The sequence below is a fragment of the Artibeus jamaicensis genome, unplaced genomic scaffold, assembly GCF_021234435.1.
Source record: "Artibeus jamaicensis isolate MK-2021 breed Jamaican fruit bat unplaced genomic scaffold, CSHL_Jam_final scaffold_537, whole genome shotgun sequence".
In the NCBI taxonomy this organism is placed as follows: Eukaryota; Metazoa; Chordata; class Mammalia; order Chiroptera; family Phyllostomidae; genus Artibeus; species Artibeus jamaicensis.
Window position 1 is genome coordinate 38,311,736 of NW_026522047.1, and position 20,565 is coordinate 38,332,300.

Here is a 20,565-nt window from a genome sequence, read left to right on the forward strand (position 1 = left end):
TGTAAAGGCTCTCTTAGGCTTGGAAGAGATACCGGAAATCACTGGGTCCAACGGGTCACCCGATACAGGAGACTCCTCTGTAGTCCTGAGTCCAGCATGCATTTTCCGGGCTCCAATTAAACATTGAATGTGGGAATATGGAGCTGTCAGCTAGGACGCCCAGATTCAGACAGCTCGACTGTGCATAAGAGCTTCTACAAGGTCTGTCTAAAAAAGTCTAGCCATTGTTAGTATAACAAGATGGGTTGCCCACCATCAGTGTAACCTGGCAGCCAATGAGAGGGAACTGGAGTGCACATGCATGAACAATGACCACTTCACTGTACTAGCCAGTGGGGTCTGTGAACACCACTGAGTGAGCATCTGTACTGTGTGTCCTTCACATTCAAAATGACTGAGCGAGTAGAGCAACGAATCTGCATCAGATTTTGCGTTAAGCTTGAACATTCTTCCGTGGAAACTATTCAAATGATTCAGAAGGTCGCACCTATGGGCAACTGATGATTGGCAGCTTCATCATGGCAATGTGCCCGCTCACACATCACATCTCATGCAGAGATTTTTGTGAAACATCAGATCACCCAGGTGACTCAGCCCCCCTACAGCCCAGGTTTGGTGCCCTGGGACTTCTGGCCTTCCCCCAAACTAAAATCACCTTTGAAAGGGAAGAGATTTCACACCATCAGTGAAATTCAGGAAAATACAATAGGGCAGCTGAAGGTGATTGGGAAAATTGTGTGAGGTTCCAAGGTGTCTATTTTGAAGGGGACTGAGGTATCATTTTCCTATGTACAATGTTTCTTATATCTTGTATCTTCTTCGATAAATGCCTCTATTTTTCATAGTGCATGAAACCTTCTGGACTGACCTCGTATATACTGAATGGAAGCCTGCCTCTCTCTCTCTCTCTCTCTAATAGTTAAAAAATCACCTAACACTGCTCCCGGTGACAGCCCTTGATATATCTACAACAGAAACATGTCCCCTTGAGTGGTTTCTGCTCTGGGCTGATCTCTGCTCCTTCCTGTTGGTTTCTAGACTCTTTGCCACCCTAGTCACCCCCGTGGGCACCCTCTAAGCTGTGAATTAATCTTTCAATCGGCGGCACCTAGAACTGAACATACTCCACCAGTTGTGCGCTCACAGGTGCAGACTGCAGGAGCTCTGTCGCCTCCATGCACTGCTCACCATGCTCCTACTAAAACAGCCTGAGTTTTGAAGCAGCTGTTTCTCTCAACTCTTGCTACTTTTATCAACCTCAAGGTCATCTAAAATCTTAGGTTTTCTTTCTTTTTTTTTTTCACGTGCCCCTGAAAAGCCTGGTACCCCATACCCTGTGTGTGGGCAGGTAACTTTTCCCGACATTGCCGTCTGCCTCCCATGCATCACACAAAAATCTCTTCTTCTGAGTTTTGGCCCAAATTCTTGCCGTTTTGTGGACTTTCTTATGATTTATTTGAATGAACATGCTTGGCTACCAGTTATACATTCCTTGTAATAAAATGAATTCATCATGCAACTCTGACACAAAATTTATATCACCTCAGCCCCAAGACCCCCTTGGAGCCCTCACCATGTGGCCCATTTCAGGGACCCTGGGTCATGGAGTTTGACGATAGAAGAAGTACCAGGCAAGCCCTACTCTTGGGTCTCCGGCCTGTGCACACGACAGGGAGGGGGCTCATCACCTTTGCTGCCTATCACCCTGGACCAGGGTCAGAAAACCTGGGCCATTCCCATCATCCATCACCCCCACACCTTGCAGGAAATGAATGAAAATGAGCTGAGCACATGGAGGTGCAGCAGATGGTTGGGGAGATTCCATGGTGGTTGAAGAGCAGGGAACTGCACAAGGCGGAGGCTCCTGACCCTGCTGTGCCGGACTCTGTGCCAGCTGTCAACAGCTGGACACTAGAGAGAGAGCCACACTGCAATTAATACTCCATCTGTCAGGGACTGTCAGCTCTGAAAAGTAATAGCAATGGCTAACACTTGCGAAGTGCTTTGAGTTCACAACATTCCTCTTCCTTGTAATAATCCTTACGGTGGGAAGGCAGGAGTCAGAAACCCAATTTTATAGATGAAGTGAGTATTGACAGAGGTTCGGTGACTTGGCCACTCCCACAGCTCTTGGGAGGGTGGAGCTGAAGGTCAAGACCGGGTGTCCTGCTTGGCACCCAGCCTTCCCTCCACAAAGCATCTCCGAAGCCGACTTCCCAGGTTTCCAGTCAGTGAATGTTGGTCTACCACCTGCTTGGGCCTGGCCCTGGGCTGGCTGCTGGAGGGCGGCACCGGAGAGCGTAACACGTGGGCCTGGACCTCGGTGAGCTCAGAGAACCTAAAGCACTTCGTCAGGCACCTGAGCAGGTGGAACGGCCCCTGAGCACTAGAGCCACTGAAAGAAGAGGAGGCCCAGTCGGCGGAGAAAACTTTGGGGCAGACACAGGGCTGGGCTGGTCCTGAAGGGTGAGCTGCGTTGGAAAGCCTGGGGGGGCAGTGGGCAAAGTCTCAGTAGGCGGGTGTGGGTGTGGGGAGGTGAGAAGGGGCTGGCCTAAGTGCCGAGGATGGAGAGGGTGAGCCGAAGGCAATGGACAGCCATTGACCTTGAGCAAGGGCGTGAAGCCCATACTTCAGGTATCCAGCTGACATTTATGGGGTTGTGCTCTAGCATGAGGAGACAGTGACAAGTGGGACGTGACCCTCAGGAAGGTGACAGTGGGGATTGCCTCATCATCCTCTCAGAACGAACGGCTCCTCATCACACGCCAATAGCATGGGGCATCCTCCACTATTTGGCCCTCAGAGGATAAGCCTTCCAGTTTTCTAAAGTTCGTTTTCCTTTAAACGTAAACGAGTCTGTTGGCTACCTTAGCTCAGAATTTCTGCCAGTGTGTCCTGTGGAACGCTAGCCCTGTTCTCTGTTCAATTAAGGATGGAGAAGCCTCAATGCTCCACCCCCCTCTTGGAGAATCACAGTGCTCAGTAGCACCTTCAAGGTGCTGATAAGTCCTGCAGTTACAGGACGCCTTTCGTTTTGACCAGAGAACCCTTTCTCAGGGAACTCCGGGAACATCTATGAAACCAGCGGGCTCGCAGTCACTGCCTTATCTCATTCGACCCTCACAACTGCCCGTGGTGGTATGGGGCTATTATCTCTATGTCCAGTGAGAATACAGAGACCGAGAAGTAAAGCGATTTGCCCAAGGCACACACTAGGAATGGTCAGATGAAAGTCCAGGACTCAACTCTAATAAACCCATGGCTTTGTCCCTAATTCGGCCTTCCTACACCTTTTGAGGATGTTATTGTACTTTTTCTAATTATCAAAGTATACCTAAATATTTTGGGGGGAAGATACAGAAACTTATGGGGGAGGAAATAATCATTAGGAGTGACTTAAAGCTGATCTGGCAGAGACCCTCCCAGAGGCCTGGGCTGTTTCCAGATTCAGAGATGAGCCTTCCCCTGGGTGTGTCGGCCCTCCCTCAGGTGCAGCGCCTCCCGGCAGGGGCTGGGGCTGCTGTCTGGAGGTGGCCGATGGGGTTCCGCTAGGAGCAGACAGGTGCTTTAAGACAAACAAGGAAAATCAGAAAGCATTTATACTACCGATCAAGCAAAGTTCTATAAAAAACACAAAAACTAAATTTCTATATCATTTTATGTGTACAGTAATTACTTTTTACCTACTTGGAGGAAATTGATGGTGTAGTTAAATAACTACTTTTTAAAACAGTAAATCCATATTTAGGATCTTGACGTTCTGCACTTTCCATCTGGATGCTCCTACACAGCTGAGCACCGGCGGAAGGTGACCGCTGGTCGATGAAGGGTGCATAAAAACTGTTTTTGAAATACTTGCATTTGACATGAAACAGGTTAAAGATAACAAGAAATACTAAAGATAAAAAATATAAAGAATTATATATATTTTTGTAGAGCAGGCAAAGCAAGGCACCTAGACAGTCCAGTTCACAGAGAGGGAAAGTAGAACGGGTTCCAGGGGTAGGGGTGGGGGTGTGGGTGGGGGAGACCAGGGAGCTGCTCAGTGGGCAGAGGGTTTCAGGTTTGCCAGATGGGTAACGTTTTGGAGATGGACGGAGGTGATGGTCACACCACAATGTGATGGTTACCGGGTTGGCCAAAAAAATTTGTTCTTTTTTTGACACACTGGCTCCAGTAGTGTTTAGTTGTCTCTGACTTCATTTGAACAATTTTGTTAGAATGTATTGTGACAGCTGTCATATCAGCATACATTTTAAAAAACTTATCAAAGTTGGTTAATTTTTTTTTGTGTAGCCATTTTAATATTGAAGATGGAAGAAAACAGGCAACACTTTCGGCTTATTATGCTTTATCATTTCAAGAAAGGTAAAAATGCACCTGAAACACAAAAAAGATTTGTGTGTGGAGAAGGTGCTGTGACTGATCGAATGTGTCAAAAGTGGTTTGTGAAGTTTCATGCTGGAGATTTCTTGCTGGACATTCAGTCAGGGAAACCAGCTGAAGTTGATAGCAATCACATTGAGAGATTAATTGGGAACAATCAATGTTATACCACACAGGAGATAATCAACATACTCAAAGTACCCAAATCAATAAAGTTATTGGTAAAAATGAAAAACATCTTTTTTTATGGAAAAAACCACGTGGACTTTCTGGCCAACCCAATATTTGACATCACTGAGGTGCACTTACAGGCTGCTTGCCCTGGGACAAGTCACCAAGTTCCTTCGCCTCTGTAAAGTGGGAATAATAACAGTACCTTCCCCACAGGGTTTGTTGTCAAGGTGAAATGAGTTAATGTAAGAAAAGTACTTAGAATTGCCTAGCACGTGGTAGATACCCTAAAGTGTTTTCTCCTCTCTTAGTCTTTTCCCTTCTCCTCCTCCTATTATTATTATTATTATTATTAATTATTACTGTTAATATTATAATTATTATATCATTACTATTTTCCCCTGTGTGATGCAGGATCTCATACTGGAGCTACCCCCAGGGACAGTCAGGAGGCACAGTCACTGAAAATGACCGAGACATTGCTGACTCAGCTGTGGGTTGGCAGCTGTGCCGGGAAGAGGGCTGAGCCTCGGCAAACTGCTCCCCTGCACGAGATCTGACCCTCAAGTATCGAGGCTGAATTTTCAACCAGCGAACGGGGGCCTGTTTATAAACGTTACCTTCAGAGCTCTGTCCTCGGTGGGACTGTCCACACAACTTGACAGTATTGCCATGGCTCAAAGCATTTTTGCAATTTCCCTAATGCCTTCGCCCATCTCCACCCTGATTGGAATGTAATTGCTCTGCTAACATTTCGGTTAGACCTCCTTTGCTGAACGACCATGTGTAGGGCTATGGTTATCTCTGCCTGAGCCCAGCTCTCATCCTGGATGGCCACCCCTGAAGACAGTGAGCTTGCCTTCCCCTCCCCTGCATCCCTGTCCTGGTGTGATGTTTGTGCTTCCTAAGTGCTGGCTCTGCTGCTGAGGTACACTGAGGCTGACTTTGGGAGTCACGGGACACTTCTGACTATCTCAGGAGTGGCCAGTCTGCGTCCTTTGGGGGTGGCTGTGACTTTAGGAAGACACAAAGTAATTTTAAGCTAAGTTTGGTGAATGCATTAAAACAACGCCAATTCTGTTCTATAAATAAGTTTACAAGATGGGTTTCCTTTCATGGCTGGTCAGCCAGGTCTACCTGCCATTCTCCTGGAAGGTTTCCAAAAAGTACCGTGAACCCGGCTATTACAATAGGCCTGCAAAGACCGAGGCTGACTTCGCAGCTCCAGACCCAACAGCCATTCCTGTGCGTGGCTGTCATGGAAAAATTGGCCACTAGAGGGAGAACGTGTTCCAGACTCAAGGAGGGGGTTGCCTCCACAACTGCTCCAAAAAGTTTGTATTTAAAGACTGGCCGCCAGAGCAGCGGCAGTTCACATCTCAGACAGTACCTAGCAGAGCTGCTGGTACCTCCACAGAGCATCTCCTGAGCATTGCCCCTGCTGAACAAGGCGAGGCACCAAGCTGGGGACACCCCAGCCACAGGCCCCGCCTTGGGCCCAAAGCTGAGTGAGCCTTGCCTCCTGACTCGATCATCCTGGAGAAGTGACTCCCGAGGCGAGTCACTGCCTACCCCTACAGCCTCTTTCTATGACTGTGCCTGGCTTTGGCTGGCTGTGGGCACAGGCTCCAAGGGGCTGCCTGGGTCTCAGTGCGGCTGTAGCTGCCAGCTCTCCAGCCACCGCGGTGAATGCCGGGAACTGAGGGGACAGCCTCCGCAGCGTCAGTGGAGGCATTAGGGTGAGTCTTTATTGCTTTGACACTTTGACACTAACTCTGTCCCAGCACCTGGGCATGGTGTCCCAGAGGCAGTTGGAGGACTTTGAGTTGTGGCAGATGGAGCAGGGCATGGTGTTTAGGGACCCTCGGGCTCTGGAGCATGAAGGTGCCAGCCCCAGGTGGGCAGGTCCCAGGGGCAGCTGTGGAGATCCTCGGGGCCCTCGTCCGGCTGCGTGGACTGGCGAGTGTGAACCTGCAGGTGCCACAGGAAGCTACTGCCTTGGTGACAACTATTCCCGGCTTGTGTCACTGCTTCAGAGCCTACTTAGGGAGCAGATGGTACAGGTGACAGTCCCTCTACATGTGCAGAGCGTGTGTGTCTGTGCATTTGCATGTGTGTGCACACGTGCCTAGTGGTGGGATATAGGAAGGGGGAGCTCACTTATAAAACACCCACGTCTTTCCAGCATTGGGTTATGGTTTAGGTTAACTAAGTGCAGTTGGAGAAGGAAAGGCCTCAGAGCCTCCTCCGCGATGCTCTCTCCAGGGAGGGCTCCATTCGTGCTGATTGGTTTTGATGAGTTTAACGCCAGGCAACCCACAGATGGGCTATGAGCCCTGCAGAGTCAGGTGCTGGAACCCAGAGACAGCATCTCGAAGCCACAAGCAAGACTCACGCCGCCCCCTCAGCAGGGAGAGCTGGTCGAGTCCTTCTGCTGCCCGGAACAGGACTGAGAGCCAGGGTCTGGGTTTCGGCTCTGGTCTGCCTTCCCGGCTGCCTTTTGTGAAGGGAGCCCCGAACAGCATTGTTTCTGGCACTGTCACAGCAGGATGGAGGCCTCGGGAACCTGCAGACCCCTGACCTCGCTGCTCGGCACAATCAGAAGATGCTGGGGGCTCCTGGTTCTCACCAGACTCTGCCGCCGGTGTCCTGCGTGCCCTTGTCTGGGAAGCCCTTCCACGCCCACTCTCCCACAAGATGCTCTTGATAACTGAGTGGCTGGCAGATGTGCTTCTCCCCATCACAGCAATGAGGACCAGAGGCTGCGTGAGTCAGCTGATTGGGCCATGTTCCCAAGTCATGAGAAGTGGAGCCAGGCTAGGACCCCAGGTTTGCGGGCCTGCACAGGGCCACCTGGGGAGGGGCTATGGATGGCTAAAAACTTCAGCTCTAAAACGCATCATCAGGACATTTGACAGGGTCAGTGAAGTGTCCTGTCCATGGTGTTGGGGGGGGTGGCAGCAAGGAGCCCTCCTCTGACTTGAAACACAGAGGTCCAGGCTCCTTGGACTCCATCCACGGGGCACTTTGGTGTCCACACACCGCCCATGTTTCCATAGCCCTTGTCACCTCCCTCCCACTCTCAGAGCCTTTCCTGGACCCCAGAGCCCCTGCCGGGCCCTCTTTACTGACTCATGTGGGTGCTGAAAGGGCTGGATGCATCCAACTGTGTGGCTGAGCCAGTGCCTTGGTTTGGAAGTGTTTGTGTGGCACTTCATCACTGTCCGACATCCATTGGTTCTCGCCTCCTTGTGCCTCAGTTGGCCTATCTTTAAAACGGGAATGACGGACTGACAGCACCTGCCCCCTCACAGTGCTCCTGGGAGGACCGAGGGATCCCAGATGACCAACAGTCTGTGATTTGTGGGGTGTGTGCACATACCAGGGGTTTGCTCCATGGTCAGCACGCTCGGCGGTTAGTGGTACATTGCCCGAGAGCACAAACTTGGCCCAAAGGCCCTAAGACCAATGATGGAAGGGTCCAGAAGAAAACCTGGGGCAGACAGAACCTTCTGAGGTTTCATTCCCAAGTTAACAAACATAAGCAGAGCTGGCCGAGCATCTGCAGTCTCATCTCGCTCACCTCTGGCCTCCTGCTCAGCCAGCCCCTCTCCCCAGCAAGCTCCCCAGGGCTCCTGCTCTACCAGCTGAGGGGGAAGCAGAGCCGGGCCACCCTGCAGACACTTTCCAGATAACAAGCGGTGCTTTCTAGCTCCGGTCCGGAGCAGATGAGCAGAGGGGAAGACAGAAATGAAGTCCCGACGCCTGCACTCCCAGCCTGGCAGCTCCGGCTCCGTGCGACCTCTGGCCAGCGTGCCTGCTGCCTTTGGCAGAGAAGGGACTGCTGCCTGTTCAGGACACTGGCGTCCTGCTTCGCTTTCTGGGATCCCGTGGCGGCCAGAGGGTGGGGTGCCGCCCACAGTGCTGTGAAACTAGGGAGGGTCCCCTGCGGCTTAGCAGGCACGGAGCTGCTGCTCAGGGCCCCACCTAGAGGCCCTTACTGGGTGGAGGACTTGGATGGGCAGTGGGTATTGGGAGACTAGCAAACTGGACACAACCACAGCATGAAGAAGCTGGGGTGGGAGCTGTCCTCGGGTCTTGGGGTCTCCGGAACCCCCAGGGCAGGGAGGAGAGGTCATGGCAGAGCTGTGGGCTCCTCTCTGCGCCGCCACCCGCAGGCTGGCAGAAAGGCCTGCATAGACTGCGAACACCCCGACTGTGCAGGCGTGTGTGTGACAGCATGTGCGCAAATACATGCATGCACATGGGCACACACGTGTGTGGCAAGCGTGCACACACACAGGCATGGCATCTTGTTACTTGAAAAGACAAGAGCAGAACATGCTGCCCATCCCTTCTGGCTGTCAGAAGGACAGCTGAATGGGAACTGGTCACTTATGGCCTCTTCTCCACCCTGAAGTCAGCGGTGTCCAGAGGCAACGGTCACGCCATGAAAACGGGGGATTTGCTCTGCTGGCAGGGCCAGTCTGCCGGCCTCCTCCTTCATCATCCCCGTTCACTGGAAGGGTGCGGATGCGGAGGGGAACTTGCTGGACGGCTGCTCCTTTCATTCAGCAGGCGATGTCCCTCGTCGCACCTTGTCCTCCCCCCTCCCCCTCTGCTTTCCAGGCTGCTGTCACCAGGTGGCAGACCCCAGGCTGGTACTCTGGGCCTCAGAACTGAGTTTGCCCCAGGCTGGTCCTAGGACCCATCCATCCTCCCAAGGACTTTAATTTTTCAGGGAATTCACTTTTTACAAGTAGAGTTTTCTGATTCAATACCCATATAGTCAAAGATCACCAGAATGCAAGTCCAGCTAAACTAATGGGTAAAGAAGAGAGTAACTTATAAAATCATTGAGCATATATGCAAGAAAATATCAAGTATTTTGTGTAAATAAACTTTGTAATCTGGCTGGAAAAAATGAATTCTCTCATTATATAAAAAATACATCGGAACAAACCTAGCAAACGAAAAGGCACACTCCCCCCACTTTGCAACACACCAGAAGGACTAGGACATCCCCCCCACATACGCCTATAGTCTTCCCCATCACAAACATGGTGTGTACGCTACAAAAGGGGGTAGCATTGCACACACCTGTGTAAATGGGGCTGGTTCACTTTGGAGAGGCGGGCACTTTCCCAGGTGCATGCGTGTGGTCCTGGGACAGCACGGGCAGGGCCCAAGGTCCAGCATCACGGGCCACTCGGGCCCCAGGGCCCTTCTGGAGTGTGAGGCTGTCCAGGTCTTAGCATCTGCGGGTCCCACTGAGGCCAGCCTGGCTGGATGGGAGCAGCGCTGGCCTTAGCTGTGTGGGCCGGCGGTGCTGTGCCTGCCTTTGGGTCTAGTTCCCCTCAGTTCCAGCCCAGAGCAGAAGCTCAAGTCTCTGATGGGCTCAAAGCTCCCGAGGCTCAGAAACTGCTCTGTTTGAGTCAGAAGGGTTGGCTCCTCCAGGCCCAGCCCCAGGATGTGTTCCCTCAGCTCAGGGCTGTTGAAAGAAGAAGATGGATCCCACCATCAGAAAGGTCCAAAGGGCCTTGGCCTTCCTAAGCACAGAGGAAATGGGGGGAGGGGAAGTCGGAGTCCTAAGGACCCAGTAGATGCCACCCGTTATCAAGGACAGGGTCCCCAGGTTCAGGCTCAGGGTCACAGGGTGGATACCCGTTCTGTCCATTCATTTCTGTTTCACCTACAGTTTGTTCTCTGTCTCCTCCCCCCACCTCCTTCCTCCCTCTCCTCTCACCGTCTCTCCTGCTGCTGCTGCTGCAGGACAGGATGGAGAACAAAGCCACATACTTGAACACCATGAGCGACCGCGACACCGGCTCCATCTTCGAGGAACCCTTTGATGGCAGGAGCCTGTCCAAACTGAACCTGTGCGAAAATGGTGAGTGCCTCTGGCTCGGCCTCAGGGAGAGAGACCTGCCCTGAGCCCCATACCCAACCTCGGCATTGTCCCAGGGTGGGCTGACCTCCCGCCTAATACTGCATAGGCTGAACTTCACGCTTTGAAAGGTCTTTTCCACGTGTGTTCTCATTGATACATCTCAGCAAACTTTGTGATCAGCAAGATTTACATGATAAAGTATGAGTACCCATTTTACAGATGAGCTAGTGGAGGCTGAGAAAAGCATTAGGGGTGAGTCAGCGCATCAGTCATAGAGGGGCCCCAGCACTGAGTCTCCTGACTCCTTTTGCCTCTCTCCTCCGAGCAAGTGAGGCTGGGGTCAGACAAAGCATCTGAACTGATGAGCCTGGAGGTCAGGTAAGGAGCCTCTAATCCATTTCCACAAACTTTTGTGAGAAGAAAACATACTTCTCCAATGCTCAACTTCCCCCCGGGTCAGAAGCCCCAGGTTCCCCATCCCAGAGACCCAGATGGTCCTGCATATTAGGGGGCTGGTTATTTGCTGATGAGCAAACACTTTGGGGATGAGCCAATGTAGCTTCCTCCAAAAACAGCAGAGCTTCACCGGCAGCCTGACCCCTGTGTATCCAGCACAGAGCTTGGCAGCTAGTAGGTGCTTTTAATAAACACATGCTGCACAGATGCGCACACTTCTGTTTGCATTGAGCATAGGAGCCAACAGCATTGTCCGCCCTTTGAAGATGGACAGAAGGAAGCTCATGGAAGAGTCTTGCAAAGACTTCCGGTCAGTGAGATAGAGACAGTCCGTATTAGTCGGGGTTCTCCAGATGACCAGAACCAGTGTGGTGTATACGTACACATGTCAAGAGACATAATGTGCAGAATTGACTCACGTGACTATGGAGGCTGAGAAGTCCCACGATCTGCTGCCTGCAGCTGGAAACCCAGGAGAGCCGGGGGTGTAGTTCAGTCCCAGGCAGAAGGCCTGAGCGCCAGGGGAGCCAGCGGTGAGGGCAGGAGAGGATGAGATGAGACGTCCCAATAAAAAGCCGCTGCCTCCACCTTTGCTTCTCTTTATACCCTCAACTGATTGGATGAGACCCACCCACACTGGGGAGAGCAGTCTGCTTTACCGAGTCCACTGATTCTAAACTTAGTCTCACCCAGAAACACCCTCCAAGACACACCTGGCAGTGACATTTAATCTGGGCAGTGCCATGGCACGGCCTAGTCACCACATAAAATTAACCACCAGGCGGGCCTTTGGTCAAGCGCACATTCAGCTGTTCCACTCATTGCCACCTCCGTTGTGAAATTACTCACAGTGGGAAATGAGCCTCCCTCATGCTCCAGCTGTTCCTTCTCCCACAAGGTGCCGTGTGCAGAAGGGGAAGCTGGGTGGCTCAGGAAGGCAGGGACTGAGAATGGTCTCAGCACAGAGAAGTGACAAGGTATTGTCAGACTGGTGGCCAATGTACCCCCTCAGCTGCCCTAGTAAACTGCCTGCCATTACATCTCCTCCTCTGGATCCCAGTCAACACACGTATGTTGAGAACCCACAACGTGTCAAGCTTTTGATTAGGTGATGGGGATGTTGTAAAGAGAAATGAATCCCTGCCCTCAGAGAGCTTGTGATCCCAGTGGAAGGAGCCAGCTGGGGACGATTGGTTACCCATCGTTTAAGTAGGCGAACACTTGTGTGATGACTGAACTCAGGGAGCGGCCTTGCTGGAAAAGGCCTTAAAGACTGAATACAACTTTGTGAGAGAAGAGGCGGGCAGGGAAGTGTGGCAGGCTGAGCCACACTAATCTCAGCCAGTGTTTCTGTCACGCTAATGACACGGGGGAAGAGAGGAAGGCCCCTGGGGCACTCGGTCCCTGGCCGGAGCTCAGCACGTCCCCAGTTAGCTTTTGCATCCTTGCTCCAGCCCTCTTCCCACCGGCCCACCCATGGGGAGGCCTGGTTCAGCAGAGAGAACACAGGGCCAGCCCAGGAGGGGTGACTGAGGAACCACCAGGCCCAGCCTGGGTGCCACCGTGGGAAGGGCAGGGTGGGGGCCCACAGGGTGAGGAGAGGCATCACTGGGCCACTGTACCCTTTTTCTCTTATATTACTCTCTATTTTATGAACCCCAAATTTAAAAAGAAAAATATTATTGGAACCAGAAGGACTGAAAAATCAGTACCCCCAGCCACCGTGCTTCCCAGGCCCCCAGCCGTGGGGCGACCTGGTCAGAGCAGGCATCCTCGGGTGCACCCGAGGCCCAGCGCCCCATGGACTGTGGACAGTAGAGGTCAGAAGATGTGGGACAGAGGTGGACTCACCCTCCCTGAGTGTGTGGCCTGACCAGTCCCCTCTCAGTGTCTGGGGGCGGGGGGACCTCAGTGTCTGCACTGGCTAAAATGCAGGCAGAGGGGTCCCACACCCCAAATGCAATGCAGACGCTGAGGTCCATCCAGTTCTAAAGGTCTGTACATAGAAACAGATATGGTCACTGCATTGGGGGTGTGGGCCTTTTAGTTGGGACACATCACTACCCCAGGTAAAGCCAGGCAAAGGTTCCCACCTCGGTGGGAGTAAAACCCCAGGCACTGACCTGGTCGAGGAAGCTGACTTTCAAGCTGAACCTGCTGGCCCACTGGGCCGTGGCCCCTGAAAGTTGCTCCCCTGACTGGCTGAGCTCCCTCCCTCACCTCCTTCCAGTCTTCTTCGCTCCAATTTCACCTTCCCTGTAGGCCTTCCTGTCCCCCCTGCACTCCTGACCCCCTTCCCTGCTGCTCTTTTTCCCATAGTCCTACGTCCTTCTAAAGTTACACATGTAATTTTCTTACAATGCTTACCATTCCCTCATGGGAAGAACACACTGGACAAGGGCAGCATCTCTGTTTTGTTCACTGATGTCTTCCAGCCCGGCTTGTAGCAAGTGCTCACGAAGTGTTTGTTGGAAGGAAGGAAGGAAGGAAGGAAGGAAGGAAGGAAGGAAGGAAGGAAGGAAGAAGGAAGGAAGGAAGACAGGTGTCCTTGAAATTTAAAGGGTGCAACACAAATTTATTCCAAGTCCGATTTCCAAGTCATCTGGATCTCCCCTGGTCTTCATTCCTGATCCCAGGAACAGGGATTGGGAGGGGGAAGGGAAGGAACCCCCAAAAGACTAGCCTGCTGAGGTGCAGCCAGCTACCCGAAAGCTAGTGGGCTTCTGGTTGGTTTTTCCCTCCCCCTCCATTTCTGTGAGGCATGTGACCTCTAACTTGTGGAAATTCCAGCCAGGTTTCATCTGGGTCCCCAAGACTTAGCTTCTTCTTGACCCTAATCCCTGGAGAGTATAACAGGAGAGGGGAAGGTGGGTAGAAATTGATAGGAAAGAGGACAGCGGGCAGAAGTGGGGGCAGGAAGGGAGACCCGAGCCCCTCTCGGCCCTGAGGGAATTAAAACAGTGTCCGGTGGGCCTCACAGGGGCTCCAAGTCCTTTCCAGATTTTTCCCCTTGAAGGCAGGAAGACAGGGAGGAGAGGGCCACCTCCTCTTGGCCCTGGGGACACTGGGACCTGGGAAGGCAGAGTCACCGGAATGCGGCCCAGACAAGAGGGCTGACCTGGGCTGCAGGGAGAACACGGAGTTCCACCGGTGGCGCTCGGACAACTTCTCCGCCCCTCTCCTCTGCTCTCCTTTCTTTTCTGTTTTTTTCTCCTCCCACCCGGCCTTTATCCCTTCCTTCTTTCCACTCACCAGGTGAGAAGGGGAGGCGAGGTCTGTTAAATGCCTTGGTTCTGCTGCCCCCCCATGAGGAGCCATCTTGCCAACTCCCGCCTCCTTCAAAGCTCACTCCCACGCCCCACTGTGTGACGTCATCGGGACCTCTCCCTCCTCTGCACCCGCGGCTGGGGCACCTCTCAGGACCGGCATCCTCGTTAGAGCCCCCTGTTGATGGGAAGGCCCGAGGGCAGGGTCTTCACCCGGCGAAAGCATTGGTTCTACCTGTTTCGAGTGGAAGGAGAAACTGCAGAATTCGACCAGGGGCCTTTAGCCTTCTCTTCCCAATGCTCTCCAAACACCTCCCTTCGAACAGAAACCCAAACCGGGGCTAGCTGGGCCTCTCACCCCTTTCACCTTATTCTCCTTCCTCTTCCTCCCCTCTCACCTTCCCTGGTCCTTTCTTTTCTCGCCTATACAGCTGTAGGCCTCCCCAGTCTGGGCGTGGGTGGTGTTTGGCCCGCCCGGCTCCTCCACGGCCCTTTCTGAGGGTCAGAGAGAGGTGTTGGTGTCAGAAAAACATTGCAGTCAGCTCACCCAGCGGCCTCAGGCTCTCCACCACACCGGTGGCGTCATCGGCCGGCCGCAAATGGGAGGCTGGCGGAGGTAATGACTTACACATGTCCCTGGCTGCGCCAGGACGCCTGCTTGTTGAGTTCAAGGCCCAAGCTCGTCGTTCCCCCGTTCCTTCCCCATAAAATTAGATTATTCTCCTAGGGGAACCCCCACATCTCCTTTCTCATCAATCAAATCTTCCCAGTTCATCTGGCGTCTCTGAGCTCCGCTGGGCTGCGGCCCAAGGGGAGGAGTGGATTTCCTGGGAGGGTCTGCCTGGGGCCTCAGGGAGCTCCCCACCCTCTGCAGGTTGGAGACCAACAGACACTTTAACTCGTGCAGCACCAAGGTGCTCTCACAGGTCCGTCCTTGTTAAACCACAGCGGAGAGCAAAGTACTGCTACATGAATGTGTGGCCCCTGGGGGTGGGGCCAGGCTGGGTCCTGGATCCCTCCTGCCCAAAGGACTGTCCTACCACAGGATGGGGAGCAGCCTGGGGAGGTGACAAGAGCCTAGATTTCAAAGTCTAGTAGGCCTGGGCCTGAATTCCCTCAGCCATGCTGGCTGCGTGGCCTCGGGCTTGGTGCAGGGCCTCTGCCACGTGCCCCTCCCTTCCTAGTACCCTGTTCACTTTGCTCTCCGCCGCGTTGGGGCTGACGGCCTGGGAGCATCTGAGAGGAGGTGGGAGGACCGGAGAAAGGGGGCTGGAGTAATTATTTACCCAGCTCCTGCTCTGAGGAGTCCGCTCAGGCTGCTGTGTACCTTCCGCCCAAGGTCATAACTCCTTGTAAGCCACACGCTCCACACCGGCTTTCTCCACCCAGGCTCCGATAACTGCTCCCCTTCTTGACCCTGGGGGCCAGGGGTGGTTATAGCCCAAGGACACTTCTCCAGCCCTTGTGGGCATCTTACACCCGACCACTCCGTCTATAGATCCTGTGAAGTTTCCTAGTGTGAGTGGGCTGTGTCCCTGCCTCTCAGCCTCAGTGCCCCCGTCTGCACAATGGGAACGGTGTTGCTCACTTCGCGGGAGCAGTGGGGAGATCAGGTGGCACGCCCACATAAAGCACCTCACACCCAGCCAACCCACGGTGCACATGGTTTCACCCCCCTGACCTGCAAATCCTGGGAACGTGGGGCCGGGGCGAAGAAGAGGGACACACCCACGCCGCCTGCCAGGCACCCCCGGCCTGGAGAGCATTTTAAAGCTGGTTCTTACCTTCTACTAAAAAAGCAGAGTTTCAATTGGTGGAATTCCTCATGAAGCTTAGATACTCAAAGAAAATGAGCCACTTCTTTTAGACCTGTTTCCCAAATAGTGAATCTTTAAGAGATATTCTGGGTCCCCAGGGCTGCTGGTTTGGTGGCATGTGTAAGGCTGCCCGTTCCCCCACCCCAATGATAGTGACGGGCTTCCACAGACCTTCCTGAGTGAGGTTTGCTGCCAGAAGGATTGAGGGATGCATTTTGCTGACCCTGGGTGGGTGGAGGCTGGAGTCTGGTGGGGGCCAGGGGGCAGGGGGAGGAGCCCAGACACCCCGAGGGCTCCTGCCCACACTGATGGCGTGAAAGGAGCCTCTGCCCCCTTCCTTCTTCACCCAAAGCCCCATCGCCCCATCGCTAACTTGTGCCATGTCCTATGGGGTGTTACTCTGGGGCATGCAGGCCGTGAGGATGGCTCTGAGGGGCATCTACCAGCCCAGAACACTCTGGAGTAGGGGGGCTGGAGGAGGACCTACAGTCCTACAGTGACAGCCCAGCCATAAGTGGGAAGGGGGCTTCAGGAGACAGCCTGAGTGGAGGGCAATGAGCTTCTTCATTGTATCACCCATTTCTCCCCACCCGAGGACTTTGCTCTTCTGGTTCCTGCCCTTCATTCCCCTGCTCATTCATTCCTTCATTTTTTTGTCTTCATCTCTCAACAAAAAAGGTGGTTTTCAAGTGCCCTGCAGATGCTATGCACTGGCTAGGGCAGCAAGGGCCGCAAGGAGGCATGAGACGAGGCCCCGCCCTCCACGTGTTACAGTCTCACCAGCTGGTCTGCCCCTCTCTCCTCCTGCCCTCCCCACTGCCCACCAGTGTGGTCCAGTTGCAAAGAAGAGGTGGTCCAGCAGGAGGGCGGGACATTCAGGGTGTGGACCATACGGTTGGTACAGATCACAGACAGCCTCACTCGCCCCGGTACCTGTGTCCAACTTAACACCTTGAACAGTCTCGCCCTTATCATGGTGGGGATGGCACTGTATGGTGGCCAAAAGCCCAGGCTTCAGAGCTGACTGGCTGGCCTCTGACTCTGGCTGGCCACTTGCTCTCTCACTGTGGACCCCTGAGCAAGTTCTTGGCCTCAGCTTCCTCTGCTATATAAGATGGGGTGCTCACAGCTCCTGACAGGGGCTTATTGCAAGGGGTACATGCATTGCTCTATGTTAAATCCTCCCCACAGTGCCTGGTGTACATACTGAGCACTCATAAACATTAGATCTCGGTGTGAGAATTGCTGTAGCCCTTCGGCTTGTCTGGTTCCACCCCGGAGCACACCCATGGCAGTCTAGCGCCACCATACTCTCTGGTTTTGGTCTGCAGGACAGCGAGCTCCTCTCTTACCTCCTGCCCAGGTTCACCCAGTGTTGATTCCTCGAGTCAGAGGCTGAGCAGCTTCACTGATGCCCCTTGAGTCCAGAAGCCCTGGCTTTTCTCCGTCTCTTTCCTAGGCCTTTGGCTCAGGCTCCCCAGCCCTTGTCAGCTGTCCACTCACACGTAGGCTGCAGCATGTACACCCAAGTCCCCTCTGGACTCTTAAGTCCACCTTGGGTTCATCTTCATGTCCCCAACACCTAGCGCTGTCTTGCACATGGAGACACCTCTGCTGAACACATTCTTGTTCACCAGGCATAGAGATATAAGCTTAAGACAAATTAAAGGAACCGTGACTTCATGTGTCCAAACTACAGGGCTTTCCTGTGCTGCTGGTGAACACAGAACCAAAAGGTCCTGGTTCCTGCCCGCAGTCCCCTGAAGGCACAGATATGTAAACAGATGTTGCATTATAATTTGATTAACACTCGGATGAAGTACAAGCACAGTGTAGTTAGAGGGGAGAAGGAGGAGCCCTCGGTCTGCCTTGGGGAGGGCGGAAGGCCTCCTGCAGGGATAGACAGGGAGGACAATATGGAAGGGCAGGCTGCAGCGTGCCTGTTAGAAAGGGCAGGGAAAGATTTTCCAAGCCAAGGGAAGGAACACTCAGGCCGGGGAAGCATAGTAGTGGGAGGAGGTCATAAACACTCACTTACTGAGCTCCGCCAGGCCAGGCACTGTTCTAAGCATTTTACAAGTATGAGTTCATTTGATCCTCACATCCGCACAGTGAGATGAGTCTTATTATGATACCCAAGTGCCATAGGAAGAAACTGAGGCACAGGGAGCTGGTCAGTTGCCCAGGATCACAGAGTTAGGAAGGATTGGTGTCTCAGTCCATTGGGGTGGCTGTAACAGGATAGCAATGACTGGGTGGCTGATAAACAACAGAAATTTATTTCTCACAGTTGTAGAGGCTGGCAAGTTCAAGGGCAAGGTGCGGGAAGATTTGGTGTCTCGTGAGAGCCTGCTTCCAGGTTCATAGAAAGTTGTCTTCTCACTGTGTGTGCATGTGGTGCAAGGGGAGAAGGAGCTCTCCGGGGTCTCTTATTATAAAGGGGATGAATGCCATTCATGGGGGCTCCACCCTCATGACCTAATCACTCCGCAGAAACCTCCCCCCTAATGCCATCAAACTGGCTGTTAGGTGTCAACATATGAACTTGGTGGGGCATAAACATTATATCGATTGCAGCTGAAGTCAGATTCACTGACTCTTCAGCCCACACTCTTCATTATGTGAAGCTAAAGCCCAATCATGGAAGGTCTCCTGTGCCATCTATAGGAATCTGGGCTTCTGGGGGAGCTGGGAAGCCAGCACATGGTTGGAGAGCAGTGAAAGCATAAGGTCCGATTTGCATTTTAGAACGGTTACTCTGGCTGCAGCAGGACAGTAGATTTCCCCGCAGGAAGGTCACCAGTGACCTCTGCAGAGCCATGTCAGCAGAGTGGGTGAGGAGCAGCCCAAGTGCAATGGATTAAGTCTGACTTGGAAGAGAAGGAGAGGACCCTCGTGCCTGGAATGCAGACTCTGGTTTTGAGGCACCTGGCTGGGAGGCTGGGAATTAATCAGGGGGGAGGTAGGGGGAGTATGGGGTCGAGTCTAGGTGGGATAGTCCAGGTGAGAAACGCTGGTGCCTCGGGAGTGGAGGAGGGGAGCGGTGACCCGCGGTACACTTGTGGACTAGAGCTGCCAGGGTGGTGGGGTGTGTGTGACCATGAGAAGAGGTCTAGGAAAGAGCTCTGGCTCATGAGAGGTTAGGAGATAAGGAGGGACAGCAAAGGAGACTGAGAAGGAGCACCCAGAGAAAGAAAAAGCAGGAGCGTTGAGCCTGGAAGTGTATTGAGGAGGAAGGGGTGACCAACCGTGCCGGTACTGCTCAAAGGTCAAGTTGGAAGAGCAGTGAGCGTCGGCCACTGGGCTGAGCTGTTGGAGGTCAGTGGTGACCTGGTGTATCAGTCAGTTCGGGCTCTGTAACAAAATACCACACAGACAGCGTGGCTTCAATGACAGACATTTATTTCTCATCGTTCAGAGGGCTGGAAGTCCAACGTCGGTGTGCCTCCTCCAGGGCCGGTTTCTCCTGAGACCTTGTTCGGGGCTCACAGAGGTGGTGTCCTCACGGGGTCCTTTCTCTGTGCGGATGTGCCCCTGGCGTCTCTCTGTGTGTCCAAGTCGCCTCTTCTACTAAGAACACAGTCAGATCAGACCAGAGCCCGCCCATTTTAACTTAGTCACCCCTTTAAAGGCCTCATCTCCGAACACAGTCACATTCTGAGGTGCTGGGGGTTAGGACTTCAACGTAGGACATTAGGGGGAACACAGTTCGGCCCGTGACACCAGAGCAGTTTCAGTGAAGTCAGGTGGGAGGAGGCTGACCGCAGTGGGGCCAGGAGAGGACGTGAGGAGAGGACTTGGGTGTGGTGTGAACCTGCAATTCTTTGGGGAAATTCTGTGCAGGAAGATAAACATGGGGGGGGAAGGTCAAGAGAGACTTTTGTTTTGTTGTTTAAGGTAGAAAAAATAGTGGTACGGTGTGCACTGGTGGAGGGGCACCGTGCGGGCGGAGACGTGGGCTGAGCAGAATTGCTGGAGTTACATCCCTGAATAAGTGGGAGATGGAGGAATCTGATGTTCAGGTGGGGGCATTGGCTCAGCCAACAGCACACACGGTTTGACTGCAGCAATCAAACTGCAAGGTCAATGGTTAGCTTGCGGTGGGAACATAAGGAAGCTATTTCCTCTTTGCTTGAACTGTGAGTGGAGCAGGAGGAGTAGGTCTGGAACAGGCAGCTCAGAGATGAGTGTCTACTGGACTAGGAGCAGGCAGCAAGCCCACTGGACAGCTCGCTGGGCTCGCTTGGGTTTAGTGACCATGAGCTTAAAGCCAGACTAATCAATGTGTGCTCAGTGCTGTGATGGAAGTGGGAGAGGCAGGGTTAAATCTAGCCAGGGCTAGAGTGTAGCCCAGGGGTCTGAGGAAGCCAGAGAGGGACAAGGCAGTGAAGGGAGGGTGGAGAGAATGAATAACATAGGTTACAGGGTGTAGGTCAGGTAAGAGGGGAAGGAAGGACGGGAGGGGGAGAGATGGTGGGAAGGCAGTGGGGCCAGCCCTGGAAGGAGCCCTGCAGGACAGACTGGCTGGAACGTGGGACTTGGAATTGGACTTATAAAAGGGTCCCGTTATTGGTAAAGC

At 53.2% G+C, this 20,565-nt stretch overlaps 1 protein-coding gene across 1 annotated transcript in view; it reads left to right on the forward strand.

Annotated features, from left to right (window-relative positions):
- The first annotated feature begins 5,904 nt into the window (after positions 1–5,904).
- Positions 5,905–20,565, forward strand: part of SCARA5 (scavenger receptor class A member 5) — a 96,046-nt gene continuing 81,385 nt past the window's right edge. The window contains exons 1-2 of the mRNA XM_037135603.2: positions 5,905–6,296; positions 10,330–10,447. Of these exons, the coding sequence (XP_036991498.2) occupies positions 10,336–10,447 (112 nt within the window). The 5' untranslated portion in view covers positions 5,905–6,296; positions 10,330–10,335. The remainder of the gene's footprint in view (positions 6,297–10,329; positions 10,448–20,565) is intronic.